Source organism: Notolepis coatsorum (assembly GCF_963971535.1).
Source record: "Notolepis coatsorum genome assembly, chromosome: 11".
Taxonomy (NCBI): domain Eukaryota; kingdom Metazoa; phylum Chordata; class Actinopteri; order Aulopiformes; family Paralepididae; genus Notolepis; species Notolepis coatsorum.
Genome location: NC_140175.1, coordinates 67,870,643 through 67,890,141, shown reverse-complemented (window position 1 = coordinate 67,890,141; position 19,499 = coordinate 67,870,643). Strand labels below are relative to the sequence as shown.

Genomic DNA, 19,499 nt, shown 5'->3' with positions numbered 1-19,499 from the left:
AGCGTCAGTCATGTTAACAGCAGGGGATTTATACAGTATTCATGGTGGCTACTGAACAGTTAAAACTGAAAAGAAGAGTATGGGAGGGGAGGAGAGGAGGAGAGGATGGGAGGAGGTGAGGGTAAGGAATCAGGAGGTGAGTAAAGGATCGGAGGAGACAGAAGATGAGAGGAGAGTAGAGAAGAGGAGACGAGGCGAGGAGAGGGGAGAGTAGGGGATTGAGGAGAGAGGAGGGGATGGGTAAAATGAGGAGAGTAGAGTAGGGAGGAGAGAAGAGGAGACGAGAGGAGGGGAGAGTAGGGGAGATGAGCGAGGATGGAAGATATGAGAGATGGGGGAGAGGGAGAGGAGAGGGGATGAGATAGGAGAGGAATGGAGAGGATGTTTAAATTAAGTGATAATAACAACAATTTAAAGGCAGCTATAAACAAGCACTTATGGACACACATAAGAGAGAGGAGCTTGAGCAGTAATGTGACTGCCTAATATTATTTTTCTCATTTGGATATTGGACATTTTATTTTCATTATTTGTTACAATATTTTACATTATAATATAATAAAATAATATAAGGAAGGGGCAGGGATTGATATTTATTTTTTACTCCCCCTGTCCCTTCTCGAACACTGTATGGAAATAGTCTTTGACTATTTACTTTTGTTTTTTTAAACTTGTTTTATGTTTCTATGTCGAGACAAAACATTTTTTAAATAAAAGATGTTAACAGTATTGGACTTATATAGTATTCATGGTGGCTACTGAACAGTGTAAAAGTGGAAAGAGAAAAGGAGAGGAGGGAGAGAGAGGAGGGGGTAGGGGAGGGGATATGAGAAAAGAGAAGAGGAGAGGAAGAGAAGGACATTATAGGAGGAGAGGACGGGAGAGGATAGAGGGAAGGACAGAGAATGGAAGAAGAGAGGAGGGGAGGATAGGAGAGATGAGGGGGACGATAAGATAATGGGAGAGGAGAGTGTAGTGGAGAGGAGGGGAGGGGAAAGGAGGAGAGTAGGGGTGGAGGGAAGGAGAGATGAGGGGGAAGAGGGGAGAGAAGAGAAGAGGAGGAAAGGGAGAGGAGGAAATTATAGGAGGAGAGGATGGGTGAGGAAAAGAGGAGAGGAGATGTGAAAGGAGGGGGCGGCAAGGAGAAAAGAGGAGAGCTACAGAGCTAAGGGAAAATGAGGTCCAATTTATTTAATTTCAATAAACCTGACTCCTCCCTGCAGGGTCGTTTTTATGGCAGGCATAAAACATTCACTAAAACATACACTTCTACATAAAGAACAGTACAACATTAAGATCAACAGATACAATAAAATATATACCCTTGGAAATACAACCAATAACAATACATAAATAAAACACAGATACCACACCAAGTTCTAAGAGGAGAGAGGAGAGGATAGGGGGAGAGGATAGGGGGAGAGGAGAGGGGAGAAAAGATAGGGAGAGGAGAGGAGGAGAGAGGGAAAGGAGGAGAGAGGGAAAGGAGAGGAGAGAGGAAAGGAGATGAAAGGGGGAAAGAAGAGAGGAGAGGGGGAGAGGAGAGATATGATGAGGAGAAAGAGAGGAGAAAAGGAGACAGGGTATGTTTACATGCACATTAATATTTAGAAATTATACAAGATACTCAAGTATTCTGTCTGTGAAATTGTACATGTAAATGTCATTTCCTGTTTACAATAGCTGGGAGAGGCTCGTACCGCAACTATGAGAAACTAGAACACCATTGATGGGATGTGCAGATATTAGCCACTGAAGCATGTAAACACTGTATCCAGCTTACTGCAGGGGATTGCAGTCTGTTTGAGTCTGTTTCCATGGCAATACTGTAATATTGCATTAACTCATGCATATGGGATATTGGTATGTCGGAATATTAAAAATGCATATTTGGTTTAACATTTTTGGGCCCCAAACACACCGAATGATCTTCAACACACCATAAAAGATTGATTCTCTGATAACACGTGGACAGTTTAAAGCCATGATCACACGCCACTCTGTTTCATTATGTAATTGTTTTACCTGATAACCGTGTTTCGTGTTATTTCAACTTTGTTTTTGTACCGTCTCAACATCGTTGCAAATGCGGGTGACCTCATTGATGCTTCAAGATTTTAAACAAAGGTTTGAATGAATGAATGAATATCAGTGTTTCACCTACCTTAGGCATTACTGGGTGCCCCGCCCATCTGACGGGAGGGGCCCCCCACTAATCAGCATCACCACCATCGGTAAAAATATCGTTCCACTTTTTAATGCGGTCGCACCACAGAAATAGCCGCGGAAAGCCAGAGCAACAACAATAATCTGAATTCGTAATACAAACACATCACCCCATCTATGACTGATGAACCAGAATATTGGTTAGTATTCCAGAATATTACTGGGGGATGGGGAGAGAGAGGAGAAGGAGATAAAGGGGAGAGAGAGAAGGAGAGAAAGGGAAGACCAAGAACAAGAATAAGGAGAGAGAGAGCGAGAATGTGGAGGAGGAGAGGAGAGAGGTTTTAAGGAGAGAGAGAGGGAGAGGAGGAGGGAATGCATGAGGTTATTGCTCTGGGATATTCAGCCTTTAGCTGGAGCACATGCATCAACAGTAGATAGATGGTGGTATAACAGGTGATGTATATATATTTTTCTTGCAGATTTTCTGTTGAAAACATAATCGCAATATCGCAATCGTACAGTTACTTTAAGTATTGTGATAATATTGTATTGTTTGTTTGTACTTTGGTTGATGCTAGACAGTCTGGACAATATTTGCAGTGAGTTTTTCAAAGCACGGTAATCAAAACAGTTTTAATGATAATTAATATTTGAAGCGGTAATGCGAACCGCCAGGATGTTTTTTCACCGTGGTTATCATTAAAACCTGCCAACCGTTTCACATGTCTCCTCCTGTACATCATCTCGCTGGGTGATTCTCTGAGACGTGTTGAGAGGGAAAGTAATTTGAGGGGAGGATATTCCCTCCATCTGGGATGTCTGGGTGTGTTAGGGATGGTGTGAGAAGGCCTGCTAAGACACCAAGAGGGTGTGCGTGAGTGTTTATCTGTGTTTGTGTGCATGTGAAGAAGTTAGTGTACATGTGTGTATGTGTATGTTAGTTGAGTGCGAGTAGTGTGTGCATGCAAGCATATGTGTGTCAAAAACTGTATGTGTGTGTTTGTGTGCCAGACATCTACAGTGGATGGTTGCTGTACTCCGAAAACTCTCATATGTGATTCACTAGGTCATCAATCACCTCCTGCACACCAGTATGTCCACATGCATCTGTCTGTGTCTGTGTGTGGCATGTTAGAGCCATAGTCGCTAACACTGCCAGGGTTAGGGGTTCTATTCCCAGTGTAGCTCAATGGGTAGAGCAAGGCACTGCCAGGGTTAAGGTTAGACTCTCACGGGGACCACCCACACAAATTCCTGTCCACCGTCAAATATTGAATAAAGCTGAACTTCCATCAGAAAAAAAAACGTAAAAGGAATGTCAGGAATCATCTACAACCTGGCCAGTCCATCGGAGTGATTGATTGACAGGCTGTGTTAAGGCGAGTTACCTGGAGTGGTCGAGGCTGGAGGCGGGGCTGGCTGGGGGGGAGAGGGCTCTGCTGGGGGAGGAGATGGGGGAGAGGGAGGACGCAGCAGGCTTCTTGTGGGCAGAGGAGACGGACCTCTTCTTCTTCTTCCTCTTCTCATGAGGCGACCTGGGAGAGACACCAGACATGTGACAAGATCCACCACCAAATGAAACCCTGCAGTCCTAGAGCATGGTTTCTCAAACTATGGGGTGATGACTCAAAATGGGTCGTGGGCCTTCTTCTGGTGGGTCCCCCACATGACAACTGTAGTAATATGTTTCCATTAGCCTGGGTCCCCCACATACCAACTGTAGTAATATGTTTCCATTAGCCTGGGTCCCCCACATAACAACTGTAGTAATATGTTTCCATTAGCCTGGGTCCCCCACATAACAACTGTAGTAATATGTTTCCATTAGCCTGGGTCCCCCACATGACAACTGTAGTAATATGTTTCCATTAGCCTGGGTCCCCCACATAACAACTGTAGTAATATGTTTCCATTAGCCTGGGTCCCCCACATGACAACTGTAGTAATATGTTTCCATTAGCCTGGGTCCCCCACATAACAACTGTAGTAATATGTTTCCATTAGCCTGGGTCCCCCACATAACAACTGTAGTAATATGTTTCCATTAGCCTGGGTCCCCCACATGACAACTGTAGTAATATGTTTCCGTTAGCCTGGGTCCCCCACATGATAACTGTAGTAATATGTTTCCATTAGCCAGGGTCCCCCACATAACAACTGTAGTAATATGTTTCCATTAGCCTGGGTCCCCCACATAACAACTGTAGTAATATGTTTCCATTAGCCTGGGTCCCCCACATAACAACTGTAGTAATATGTTTCCATTAGCCTGGGTCCCCCACATAACAACTGTAGTAATACATTACCATTAGCCTGGGTCCCCCACATAACAACTGTAGTAATATGTTTCCATTAGCCTGGGTCCCCCACATAACAACTGTAGTAATATGTTTCCATTAGCCTGGGTCCCCCACATAACAACTGTAGTAATATGTTTCCATTAGCCTGGGTCCCCCACATAACAACTGTAGTAATATGTTTCCATTAGCCTGGGTCCCCCACATAACAACTGTAGTAATATGTTTCCATTAGCCTGGGTCCCCCACATGACAACTGTAGTAATATGTTTCCATTAGCCTGGGTCCCCCACATAACAACTGTAGTAATATGTTTCCATTAGCCTGGGTCCCACAAAAAGAAGAAAACGTATCTCAACTAGGTCCCCAACATGAAGCGTTTTATTTTTTTTACGAAACCAAGAACTGAGTGGTCAAACATTAGGCGGTATAGCCTTATATACTGGTATTTGATGGAGATAATAGGAGAATGGAGGATTAGACCCGGGCATCTGTGATTTCTAAACATGCTTTCAGACACAATATGTTTTTACCAAGGTGTCCTGAGAGTGAACTTAGGCATTACTGTGGCGATGCACACATTCAACTAATTTGATATGCCGAATGCACTTCCTGAAGCAAAAACTCAATCACACATTCAAATATATATTTTTAATTAGAAATCAAATCTATGGATATCAGACAAGTAAAAAAAATAAAAGAACAAGATCAAACACAATGTTTTCACCGAACAGCCATGATGTAACTGACTGGAAAGCCAGTAGCAATAAGCTCCATGCTGATGATAAACCAGATAAGACCATCTCTCCTGACTAGAAATGAGCGGTGGGAATCACCAGGGACATGGCCACTCATTGCAGTTATAATTATTAGAGTTGCGATGCAATTATCACACTCATCTCAATGCATCCCACGTTTTGATTCAAGCCTATTCTATACTCTATGATTTGAACTATTTGTGGCCCACTTCACTGTATGATTCATTAAGTATTGCCGTTAGATTCATGGTTGAAAACGGAGTCAATAGCATTAGCATATCTTTTCTAGGCTAAAATCAGGGAAAATAAACACATTCAAAACCCAGAAAATGGACTAGGAAAACAGATATATTGCACATCAATGTAGAATCACAATTAGTATATAATGATTATCTTTCCAACCTCTACTGGAAATGCCAAGAAACTCAGGGATGTCAGTTCAGACTAATAGTTTCCACTGGCTACTTAACAATAAGTAAAGGTTCCTGACATGGCACTTCTGGAAGGGACTAAAATCAAAGAGATACTCTAGTAATAATTAAATTACTAATAAAACTAAGGGAGAGAGACAGATAGAGAGGGAGGGAGAGCGAGAGAGATGGGGATATAGAGAGAGGGAGAGCGAGAGAGAGGGATATAGAGATAGGGAGAGAGGGGGGGATAGATAGAGAGAGATAGGAAGATAACATCAACACCCATTTTTGTACACGTTTAGATTGAGGATTGGGGCTTTAAAACATCCTATATGTATATACGGTTTCTATTTTAAAACAAGTCGCGGTGACGATCACGGCTGCAGTGCATTATTAATGAGAAATAAATAAGGCTGTGATTTGCATGGACCAGAGCAGCGCGGCGGCAAACAGCGTCAACCAGAAACCAGTCAAGCAGAGATGATATTTCATTTGCCGTTTTCTGCTCATCTCACCCAGACAGGTTTACTAATGTGTGCAACACGACGTGGTTAGATTCAATACAAAGACAATATTGTTTTTCAATCTTCTTGCAAAAGGGCCACTTCACCAAAAAGCAATGCTGTATTATTTTTCACATGATCTCACGGACATCCAAATACATCCAAATACTCATTTAGTTTGACAGCTATTGAGAGTAAATTTGTTTGAATATGGCCACCAGTGATGTCCTCAGGTACATTGAATCCTTGTGTTGTGTTTAATTACAGCTCAATGAAATAATAAGGATACTAAAGGTATTGATATTTTTTTTATTTATATAATTTAATGGATTCAATGTCCATGGATGATTGAACCGAGAACCTTCAGATCAGATGAGCGGGCTTGTGCTCAAATCCACGTCTGTTGGTATGACTCGGACTTGAGCTTCTGTGATTAGAATCTGGAACAGTATACTCCAGATCAAGAATTGTAGTCTAATGCTTTTTGAGATATACCGGTAACTATTATATTTGCTAATTGCAATCATTCTAAAATATATTTAGTGTTGTGTTGTTTAATGAGTTATTCATGCAGATTCGTTAACAAGGATCTTTTCTTTTGTGTTACTTTCTTCAGGACATTAACGTGAGTAATTGGGACTTGGACTGGTGATTTAGTGATTTGAGTACTGGAGACTTGGCTTGGGGTGAGAGTGACTTGACAGCCCTGGGGCAGAGTAAAGGAGAGAGGGCAGATGGTTCTGGTGGTTTCTGGACCTGCTCTAGTAGGTGTGTATAATGTGGTTCCAGAGGCCACACACTATACAGTCTCTGACCCCTCGTTCTCTACTTCCTAACGGTACACTTGTCCCCTATACGTGTATTTGCTAGGCTGATAAACTGGAGATCTGTGAATACTACTGTTGTCTACTACTGCTCTGGATCTGAACTTCAGTGAAAAGATTAAAGGGGCGTTTTGACACATTTTAAACACCTCCCCCTCGAGAAACTCCGCCGATGATGTTACCCGGAGGAGAGCAGACCTCACAACATGCTGACAAGTGGTGGAGAGACAGAGAAGGAAATAATGATGTCTGGGAGGGGTGGGGGGGGGGGGGTGAGAAAAAGATGAAGTGGAAAAAGACTGAGCACACAGAGAGAGGAATAGAGGAACATGATAGAGGAGGATATGAAGGGACAACGGAGAGGTGAAGGTGGGAATAAGTGACATCAGTTCACTAGAGGTCTGCTCTCCTCCAGGTGACATCAGTTCACTAGAGGTCTGCTCTCCTCCAGGTGACATCAGTTCACTAGAGCAGGGGTTCCCAAACTTTTCAGGCCGCAACCCCCAAATAACGGTGTCAAGAGAGCCGCGACCCCCACTAGTATAGGAGGTTAAAAAAATAATAATAATTATTATAATATATATATATTTTTTTTTTCTTTTTTTTCACACGTTCAAACGCACACACACTAATAAGCATTGGAGGCTTTTAACCAGGGCCGGACTGGGGAAATCATTCAGGCCAGGAAATATAGTGCAAAATATAGCCCCAGTCAGGCCACTTTTTAAGCAGGGGGTCTGGGGGTCCCCCACCAGGATTTTTTTTGTTACAAAGACTTCATTTCCTGCATTCTGGTGCAGATTTTTTTTAATTTGTACCCTTTAAATGCCAGTGTTTGTGATGGCATCACAAATTAGTTAAAAAACAGGCTAGCATAATTATGTATGATTAGCAACAACACCGACATCAAAGTTTAGTGTTAGTGCGGCCCACGCGCAACTTTTTGCCGCGTAGTTGTGCGAGTTGGATGTTTTATTTATTTGATCACTTGTAGGCTACCATAGCGCAGGCTCATGACAGCAACGTTACGTTAGTGACTTGGTTGAAACGTGATTCCGGAGTGATACCAAGTGGAAGGGAAATATATCCAGTGCGTATGGCAGGCATCCTCGAAATTCTCCGCTGTCTCCTCTGCAAGCACTGCTCTAACTGTCTGTGTCTGTCTGGCTACTCTGGTCCAATCACATTGAGCGTCCCGTCAGCGTTTCTCTCTCCCCCCACCCACACACCCATAAATGTAGCTAGTAGCCTAGTTTCGCCAGCAGGCAGTTAGTAGAAAAATATGGCATGTTCAAAGATGGCCAGTAAAAGGAAAGTCGACAGTGACAATCGCTGCAATTCAAAGGTGAATGGACTGAAAAATATGCGTGCATCCTCCCAGCACCAAACCAATCTGCCTAATATGCCAAGAAACGGTAGCTCTTGTGAAGAGTGACAATTTGAAACGCCACTACGAAACAAAACAGTTATTTTGATGGAGCCTTTCCTCAAAATTCAGTGCTAAGAACCACAAAAATAAATGGAATGAAATCATCATATCAAGCTGCAAGCAGAATTATTGTTAAAGCTATGTCACAACGAGAAAAAGCAACCAAGTCCTCACTCAGTGGCATGGGTGTTGGCTAAACACAAGAAGCCATTCTCTCTCTCTGATGCATAAATAATAAAATAATGTTGACTGAAGTGATGGAGACCATGTTTGAAGGCAAACAAAGGCAAATCCTCCTCAGATAGCACAGCAACCAGAATAACTGAAATACTGGCTGATCAACAGCTTTGTGATAGAATTAAAATAAATGCAGTGCATTTCCATAGCTGTGGATGAGTCCACTGACACCACTGAGAATGCTTAGTTGCTGGTGTTTGTGAGGTTTTAGTGAGTTTGTGAGAAGATTGGATCAGTTGTACTTTTTTTTGGAATACTTTAAAACCTTTTTTTGTGGAATATTTGATGCGGCCCAGCCTCACCCAGACTCTACCTCCAGCAGCCCCAGGTAAATTGAGTTTGAGACCCCTGTATTAGAGCAATGCCTATCTGAGCAACACCTATCAGAGCAACACCTATCAGAGCAGTGCCTATCAGAGCAGTGCCTATCAGAGCAACGCCTATCAAAGCAGTGCCTATTAGAGCAACGCCTATCAGAGAAATGCCTATCAATGCCGGGAGCATAAACGCGTCTGGACAACCATCACTGCCATCTTCATTGTCGTCTGGTGACATCTGGTTGCACGGTTACCTAGATCTGGAGTGAGCCCTGCGTACACTGGGGCTGTTGCCTCGACGATATGCGGCGGGTGCTGGGGGCCCGTAGCGCTCCCTCTCCCTCTCCTCGCGCCTTCTCTCCGACGCGATGCCTCCTCTGTCCCGTCTCCCTGGGGAGCGAGAACGTGACCTACAGGAGCAGAGAGAGAGAGAGAGTAAACATTAGTAAAATGACTGGGCCTCAGAGAGACGCTAGTCCACGTTGACCTGTGAACCTGCCCTCCAGTCAGGAATATATGGGAGAATACTAAGTGGAACGAGAAGGCTGATTATGATATTGTGTTGTCTGAGCAGACCTCTCGTTAACCCCGCCTGGTGCCCCGATATATACACCGATCAATAGAGCAGGGCCACGGCTGACTGTCATCAACCATCCATCAACCCTGCACCCTGACCTCTCTGAAGAAACACGTGTGTGTGTGGAGGGGCTGTGTGTGTGTATCTATGATACACCAAAAGACTGCCGTGCATACATTGACTCTAAAGAAATACGCTTCTTCTTTTGAATAATAATAAAGAAAATGTTATTCTAATTAATATTGATATACTCATGTTTTTCATGGCTTCCTTGTGACATACGTCTACTTTATTTAAAACAATGTACACGTTACACTGTGGAACCCAGGAACACTAGTGGTCGCTAAGGCGTTAGATTATGGGGATCATAACAAATCCATATTAAAACATAATTACACACGACAATGAATGAAACAATTACACACAACACAATGAATAAAACACAATTACACACAACATAATGAAACATTCTCTGCTTCGACATAGGAGGGTATTGGAAAGGAGGAGTATCGTTTTATAAGCTGTAGTAAATCTAAGCTTATAGTTCCCAAAGTATGGGAACAGGCCTGACACAGCATGCTAAAAGTCAGTGATGGAGAGAAGGAGAAGGATATAAAGATGTCTGGAGGGGGTAGCGGGGGGGTGGAGGTAAAACGAGAACACGATGGGAGTAGTAAAGACTGAGAACACACAGCGAGGAACAGAGGATAAATATGACAGAGAGAAAGAGGAAAATATGACAGAGAGACAGAGAGAAACACAGAGGGGTGAATGTGGGAGAGAGAGAGAGCAAGAGGAATATAGGAGAAATAAAGATTGGAAGAAATGGGAGACAGTAGAGAGAAAGAGAGATAGGGAGAGATATAGGGGAAGAGAGAGGGGGTGGAGAGGGAGAGAGACAGAGAGAGGGGGAGGAGGATTGATAGAGAGAGGGAGGGAAGGAGAGCGGGAGAAAGAAAGAGGGAGAGATGGAGAGAGGGATAAGGAGAGAGATATAGGAAGATAGGAGAAATTGAGACCAGAAGAGATGGGAGACAGTAGAGAGAGAGAAAGATGGAGAGGGAGAGAGACAGAAAGAGAGGGGGAGGAGGATTGATAGAGAGAGGGAGGGAAGGAGAGCGGGAGAAAGCAAGAGGGAGATATGGAGAGAGGGGGGGGGGATAAGGAGAGAGATATAGGAAGATAGGAGAAATTGAGACCGGAAGAGATGGGAGACAGTAGAGAGAGAGAAAGATGGAGAGAGAGAGGAAGAGATAGGGGGAGAGGGAGATCCATAGGGAGATATAGAAAGAGAGACAGGGAGGAGGAAGATAGTGGGAAGGGGGGGGGGGGGTACAGAGAGAGGGAGGGAGAGCGATAGGGAGGGAAATATAGAGAGGGATGGAGATAGGGGGAGAAAGAGAGATGAAGAGATAGAGAGAGAGAGAACGAGAGCAATATAGAGAGATAGGAAGATAGGAGAAATTGAGACCGGAAGAGATGGAAGATAGACAATAGTAACAAGAGAGAGAGATAGAGGGAGACCAAATAAAGAGCAATTAACTTTTAAACACACAACAATATTACCAAGCCCTGCAGTACCAATGCAAACACAAACAAAGCACAGAGCAAAAGTCAGTGCTATCTGGCTATAAATCCAGTACACCATAGCAGATCATTTGAACACAGTGACTGATAAACTAAAAAACAACATTGACAAAGTCCAGACTCAGTGAGCACAACCCTGCTATTGAAAAGGGGAGACACCTCAAAACCTGCTGTCATTTCACCCTCACAATAGGGACACACTGGACGCCAAAGAGCCATTCTTGCGCGAGCATGAGCCTGGCTGTTTACTACATCAGAAGCACATTGTTCCGTGCCGGTCAACATGAGATTCTGCTCCTCTGCTCCGATTACATGTACAAGTTTACAAATTAAAGAAATCTAAAATAAAATAATTGCTTCCAGGAGGGGCAGGGGGTCCCGTTGGCGGGGCGGACCGCACCTTCAAGGCACTGGTAGGGGAAACACTATCAACACCAAAACTATGACTGAAGACCGTGAGCCGGCAGCGGAGGGTCCGGTAGGAGCGCTCCCATCGGTTAACATGGCCGCCGAAAGGAAACTGGCTGTGACCTGATCCTCAGTGAGCCTGAAACACTTCTATACTTCCTCACCAAATGTGAAAAGTAGAAACATCTTTATATTACATTATTAAAATAGATTAAAAGAGCTGTGAGTTAGCAGCAGCCTATATTGCTGCCTGCCATAAACTGAAGGACAGTGAGTGACACCTGACACATGTTGTTGCTGTTATATTTGATGACAGTTTAGTTGCTGACAGTCAGCTTTCTTATGACTATATCTATTTCTACTTCCATCTACTATTTACTGCAGCTTTTCAATGTTTAAAATCATGCTTTGGCAATATGTACAGTGTTACATCATGCCAATGAAGCCATTTGGATATATATATATATATATATATATATATATAGAGAGAAAGAGGGAGAGAGAGGACAGAGGGATATACAGTCAGGTCCAGACATAATTTGGATGTAAATACTAGGGGTGCGGTACACAAAAACAAAATTTGGAAATACTAAAACTACAGCTGGCCTACCTTCTTTTTTTATGCCAACGCTATTTTGGGAGTTCTAGCATCAACAATGTAAGTATCCTCACGCACTGAGGCGTCGGTTACACCTAGGGTGTTTTCGTTTCGTTTTCAGGCGTTTTTCCAAAACGGAAACACAATTTCAGCGTCGTCAGTAGGGCAACGCGTTTTCCTGCCAAAACGACATTTCTATTTAACAGGGACAGCAAACTTATTCATTCAGCAACAAAACAAAAACACCTAGTCTAACCATGGCCTGAGAGAGAGAGAGAGAGAGAGAGAGAGAGAGAGAGAGAGAGAGAGAGAGAGAGAGAGAGAGAGAGAGAGAGAGAGAGAGGGTGGGTGGGTGTGTGTGTGTGTGGGGGGGGGGGGGGTCTTCTACTGTAGCTCTGGCTTGTCGTTTGCATTCGCTAAATTACAGGTAATCTTTCAGTGTTGTGCGTGGGCTGAACGAACAACATCCGGCCCTTTGCTAAAGAACAAAGGATGGTCATTATGCAGAGGAGAGTCCCGGGGGGCCAAACTCTATAATGTGTCCTAAATGTAGTAGTAAATAGAGAAGTTCTGCTGGTTGGTGTGGGTGTTGCAACACTATCACACATGAACACCTCACCCACACACACAGACACACACATGGATGCACACACAGACGGACATGGACAAGTGAGTATGTTCTCAAACATGTGCATGAATGCATGCTATTGCTTACACACACATACAAACACACACAGATAATTGCACTAAACACACACACGGGAGCTCGCACAGTGTAGTTCTGTGAGGCCGTTGATACTATGGTAACACACACATGTGTGCACACATGTAGATGACCTCAACTCACCCTGGCGTAATGCCCCCCTCCACCCACACCAGATGAGGAACCCAGGGTGTAGTTGTGTAGACAGTGACCCTGCCTGACCCTGGGTCTGCTGTGTGAGAGAGACTGTTGGTTTGAATCTGACCATTTACACTGGCCGAGAGCTCTGAGCACACACATACACAAATATATATACGCACACACAACCCAGAGAGAACAAATACGCAAGGGCTCCAGACTGATCATTTAGTAAAACACGTTGAGATTGCACCAGTGTGTGTCTATTAGGGCTGATGAAAAATGATTTTTTTATATATATTATTATAATTATTTTTTTTTTATCTTATGTTGTGGGACTTGTACAGCATTTTGGCAAACGTTGTTTTTAAATGTGCTCTATAAATAAAGTGGATTGGATTAATGAATTAAGTAGCCCCTTTCGTGACTGTGACGCAGCCAACAAGGTTTCACTCGGCTGCGCTGCCTGGGTGCAGCACAGCTTTATATTGAAGAATTCACATCAATGGATTTGGTAGGTAGTCTGTGTGACTGTGCCTGGTGGTTATAGGTATAAATGATCATATATAGCGAGATATAGTGGTCTTGTGTGATCATGCCTGGTGGTTATAGGTATAAATGATCATATATAGGTCTGTGTGATCATGCTTGGTGGTTATATGTACAGTATAGGTCACTATGAGTTGCTTTGTGAGAACATGAAGGCGCAAGATTTGAGGCAAAAAAATATATATATATCATTATAATCTTTTTTTTTTTAATTTTTTACTTCGATTTTTTTTCAATGTTCGAAGCTTGTGCCATCGAACGAAGCTTCGAAGTATTTAAGACAGCCCTAGTGTCTATATATATAAATTAGTGCTGTCAATCGATTAAAATATTTAATCTGATTAATCGCATGATTGTCCATAGTTAACTCGCGATTAATTGCAAATTAATCGCATTTCTTCTTTTCTAAATCTACCTTAAACAGATCTTTTTCTAGTTTTAATACTCTTATCAACATGAGTCAACAAATGCTTGCTTTATGCAGCCATTTAACACAAAAGGATGACCCTCATGCATTGCAAATTTGCATCAAATTCAAAACAGAGTGATGCACAAGAAAATAATAATTTAAAACAATGAATAAAGTGTACATGAAATAATAGGGGAAGAAAACATTAGGAACTTGTTAAATTCACCCACACAAGGGCTGAGGACTCCCCCCCTCTCTCACACACACTCTCCCAGCTCTCTTTCTCTCTTACCCCTTCCTCATCTCTCTGAAGCTCATTACTGATCCCGTGCTGGACCCGCTGCAGTTCGCGTACAGAGCCAATAGATCCACAGAGGATGCTGTGAACATGGCTCTGCACTACACGCTGGAACATCTGGACTGCGCAGGCAACTATGTCAGGATCTTGCATGTGGACTTCAGCTCGGCCTTCAACACTATCCTTCCACCCATCCAGGAGCACCAGCTATCCCTGCTGCAGGTGCCGGCCTCCACTCGCAGGTGGATTACCGACTTCCTGTCCAACAGGTCTGAGCGGGTGAAGCTGGGGAAGAGCATTTCCAGCTCTAGGTCCACCAGCACCGGTTCCCCGCAGGGCTGCGTCCTGTCCCCACTACTGTTCTCCCTGTACACCAACAGCTGTGTCTCTCTCCACCCCTCGGTAAAACTCCTGAAATTAGCTGACGACACCACCCTGGTGGGTCTCATCTCCAGGGTGGACAAGTCGGCCTACATGAGGGAGATCGAGATGCTGCAGAGCTGGTGCAGCTGCAACAACCTGGAGCTCAATGATCAAAAGACAGTGGAGATGGTAGTGGACTTCAGGAGGAAAGCAGCCCTGCCCCCTCCCATCATTCTGGGAGGCACCCAGGTGGCCTCCGTGGAGTCATGCCGATTCCTTGGCATGACCATCTCCCGGGACTTGAAATGGGAGCTTAACATCACGGGCCTGCTCAAAAAGGCCCAGGGGAGGATGTTCTTCCTCCGGCAGTTGAATACATACAAACTACCGAGGACCATGATGGCCCAATTTTACACGGCCATCATTGAGTCCATCCTCACCCACTCCATCATCTCCTGGTTCCCCGCTGCAGCAGCAAAAGATCTCGCCAAGCTGCAGCGGGTGATTCGCTCTGTGGAGAGGGTGATCGGCTGTCCCCTGCCCTCCCTCATGTCCCTGCACGACTCCAGGGCGCTGAAGAGGGCAAGGAAGATCATGGCCGACCCCTCCCACCCCGGACACAGCCTCTTCACCCTGCTCCCCTCTGGGAGAAGGCTGAGGATACCAAAGGCTGTGAAAGCTCGTCACAGACTGAGCTTCTTCCCCTCAGCCGCCAGGCTGATCAATGCCTCAGCGATGTGTTGCATCATGTGCTTGTGACTTTGTGGGTTGAAGTTGGAATCTCCCTCCCTCCCCCCCTCCCCAGTGCCTTGTTTGTAGTGGCATTACATATCATTCAGATTCCTCTCTGCCATTGTAGACAATTGAGATGAGTCAGCGGGCGAACAAAGGCTGAGACCCTTTCCCACAGGAGTGCCTGGCGGCTCAGTGGCACTACGAAGCATGAAATATGCAGGGACAGATCTCTCCTGCGATGCCACATGCACAATGCAAGAGGGGGAGGGGGTGTGTGTAATGAAATGGGGAAAAAAATAAGAATATGTTAGTGGTGAATGTTGATATGAAGGGGATATATCTGAAATGCAAAGTGGTAAGGCTCCTGGAAGGGACGGTATCCCACCAGAAATGTACCTCTCATGCTGGGATGTAATTGGACCCCTATTACTTAATATGATTTTATACTCAATCAAGGAGGGGTTATTTCCATAAGATCGACAATATTGCACTCATAACAGTCCTTCTTAAAAAAGACAAAGACCCCACCGATTGCAGTAGTTATAGACCCTTGAGCCTCCTCGGAACCGATATCAAGCTGTATTCCAAGGTATTAGCCATCAGACTTCAAAAGCATATGACGTCTTTAGTTCATCCTGATCAGACTGGCTTCATAAGAGGCCGCTTGATCACGGATAATATAAGACGGTTATTACATGTGCTAGATGCCAGCAAGGATGACACCCCACCTACAGCGATGCTGTCCCTGGATGCGATGAAAGCCTTTGATAGGTTGGAATGGTCTTATTTATGGGCAGTACTAGAAAGGATGGGGTTAGGAAAAGGATTCATTGATATGATAAAAGTATTATACAAAGACCCAGCGGCCATGATTACAACAGGTATAATCACCTCCGAAAACGTTCCGGTATCGCGCTCTTTCAGACAGGGTTGCCCTCTTAGTCCCGGACTATTCGCTTTATCATTAGAGCCTTTAGCACAATATATAAGACAATCCCAATCCATAGAACCAATCGCAATTAAGGGCACACAACATCATATTAGTTTATATGCGGACAACGTAATATTGTTCATGCAAAACCGTACCACCTCAATGCCTCATCTTCTCAAGTTGATTGATGACTTTGGCAATCTATCGGGATTTAGGATAAATTGGCCAAAGTCGGCCTTCCTACCACTTAATGCCCCTGCAAAGAATATACTCCTTCCAGAAAAAATACCAATGGTAAAACACTTCAGATGTTTAGGAGTTGAGGTATTCCCTACTATAAGCCAAACGGTGAAGTACAATTACACAAAATTCCAAGATAAGATCAAATACAACTTTGACAGGTGGTCCAAACTTAAAAACTCAGTACAGGCCCGAGTATCAATAGTTAAGATGGATGTTTTACCTAGAATCAACTTCATTAGCTCAATGTTACCGTTACCCCCTCCTGATGGTTACTGGAAAAAATTACACTCCACCGCATATACATTTATTTGGAATAACAAACCTCCACGAATAAAAAGATCCACCGCACAGAGAAACAAAGCCGACGGAGGATTATCATTTCCAGACTTTTACCACTATTTTAAAGCGTACTCTTTAAGACCACTGACAACCTGGTTTGACTCCCAAGCATCTGTATCCTGGAGAAACTTAGAAGAAAATATAGTAGCACCACATAGACTCAAGACTTGATATGCATGACCTTGGTGGGCTCTAGGTCAACTCCTGAAAAGGGGGTCAATGTCAGACTTTGCAATCAAAGTTAGGGGGCTAATAACCCTTGCCATAATTTCAGTGCGCCCCCTAACTTTTGATTGCAAGGTCTGACATTGACCCCCTTTTCAGGAGTTGACCTAGAGCCCACCAAGGTCATGCATATCAAGTTTGGTCAATGTCAGACCTTGCAATACACTGTAAGGCACTGTAAGGCTACTGTCCTCCCCCACTTCCAGTGATGAAGCTAAGCTATGCTAACGGAGCGTCTATTCCCAAAGCTAAAATGCACGCACAGAGACAAAAAAGGTATGCATCTTCTTGTCTAACTCCAGGGAAGATGTTAAATAAGCTAATTTCCAAAAAAAGTGGAGTCGTCTTTTAAGATATTCTGGGAAGAAGTGACCCAGCAATTATCAGAATTCTTATTTCTGAACATACCTGTACACCCCTCTGTATTGCTGTTGAATGATGTTTTTCAGTTTGCAGCCCCTATACAGCTAAAGAGACTACAGTAGTTTTATCCGGTCTCACAGCTGCTAAAAAGCTGATAGCATCACGATGGATTCAACCGGATCAAATGTGCCGGAAGGTATGGGTTCTTACTTCTTACCTATCTCGATGTGATTTATCTAGAGATATCTACAGCAAGAATTTTAGGTGTCAGTGGAACCAACATTGCAATCTGGTTAGAAGTGGTGGAGAGAATAAAGGCTAGCATATGCATTGTAGTGCCTGGTTAGAAACGAATGAAAATGGATGGATTATCCAAGTGGGGGTCCGGGGGGGGAGAGCGAGCAAGAGCATATGTATGTATTGTATTAGATAGCAAGTATTAGGTATATATCTCGTAAACTACATTTATATTGATTCAAATGGAATGTATAGTCCTGTGATTTACATTGGATGTTTACTGTTAATGCTTGTGTGTCTAATTTTATGTTATGTTTAAAAAATAATAAAAAAATAAAATACAAAAAAAAATAATGTTGATATGAAGGGATAGTTCGGACTTTTGGAAGCCTAGCCCTAATAATGTAGCTGATTGGGTAGAGTGCTTTCTCAGCACAAGACACACTGCTCCTCCTCACACTAGCTCCAGATAGTTGGCCTCAAACCAATGTAGAGTCGCTGGGGTCGAGCTGCTGCCTGCACAAGCTGAACTGACATCTACTTTGTGTGTTGTGCACCGTGGAGGACATCTCAGTGAGCTTGTACAAACAGGAGCTTAACCCCATCGACTTTGCACAGGTTTGTGGCCAACTACTCCGGTAGTACTGTAGTATGAGGAACAGCGTGGATTATGCTACAGAATGTTGTGCTGAAGCTGTAGTTTTGAGTAGGTAGCACCAGGGGGACAGGTTAGTCTGGAGTCCTCTATGTACACATGCCTGCACACTAGGGCTGAGCCCAAACGTTCGAACCTTTGTTCGTTACGTTGGCGTTCAAATTCTAAATCAACATTCAAATATTTTTTTTTATATTTATTTATATATATATATATATATATATATATATATATATATATATATATTGTATGTGTCTATTCATTCCGTTTAAACCATGGGGGTTTTTCTTCACAGTTGCAGATAAAGATTAGGCTACACTAATATTATAGTATTATACTATTATAGTATATGACTCGTCATAAACATTTTAATAAAACATAACATAAACATAAATGATGTAGCCTATCTGCATCTGCTTGGCACTCGGAGCTCTTATTGGATTATTTATGTTGACAAAACTGATGAGTTATATTCAGGAAGTTGATTTAATAAAGAAAATAAGACTAATTTATTCAGATTAATCACTTTATTCAAATTTGGGATTTAGTTTGAGGATATACAATTAGTTAATATTTTATATTTTTAAAAACGAAGGTTCGAACGTCCGTTCGAAAAACCCTGACGAAGTTCGAAGCCCAAAAACAGGCTTCGGGGACAGCTCTACTGCACACACAAGCATACACACACATAACATTACACACATGTCCACACAACTCCACATGACTCAATGATGAAACACCTCTGGAGCAGGAAGTGTGTCTGTGCAAATGTCTGTTTTTGATGGATTCAGGAACCAAAAGTAAGACTATACCAATGTTCTGCTTTAGGGTGTACACAGTGGTGAGACACAAGAAGAGAGAGAGAGAGACAAGAAGATGGAGGGGGAGAGAGAGTACAAGATAAACAGAGAGTGAGAGGGTGAGAGAGATAGCAACATAAAGAGGGAGAGAGAAAGAGAGAGGGTGAGAGAGACAAATGGAAATAGAAAGAGAGACTTGGGAGGCAGATACAGTAGGACAAAGGCTGTGAAATGGATTCCAACCCACAAAGTCACAAGAGCCCATCCAACCATTTGGCCAGCTTTAATAAAAACCCACAGAAAAATCAATCAATATGCAAATATAATCTGGTTCTAAACTATCCTGAAAGGCCTCAGACATGAAACATTCATGATTGTAATGAGGATAATAATT

General features: G+C 43.3%; 1 protein-coding gene across 1 annotated transcript in view; it reads right to left on the bottom strand.

Annotated features, from left to right (window-relative positions):
• Positions 1–3,553: 3,553 nt before the first annotated feature.
• Positions 3,554–19,499, bottom strand: part of sfswap (splicing factor SWAP) — a gene marked incomplete at its 3' end in the record, with an annotated part of 295,870 nt that continues 279,924 nt past the window's right edge. The window contains exons 16-17 of the mRNA XM_084324950.1: positions 9,202–9,357; positions 3,554–3,704 (exon numbers count right to left, since the gene is read on the bottom strand). Of these exons, the coding sequence (XP_084181076.1) occupies positions 3,554–3,704; positions 9,202–9,357 (307 nt within the window). The remainder of the gene's footprint in view (positions 3,705–9,201; positions 9,358–19,499) is intronic.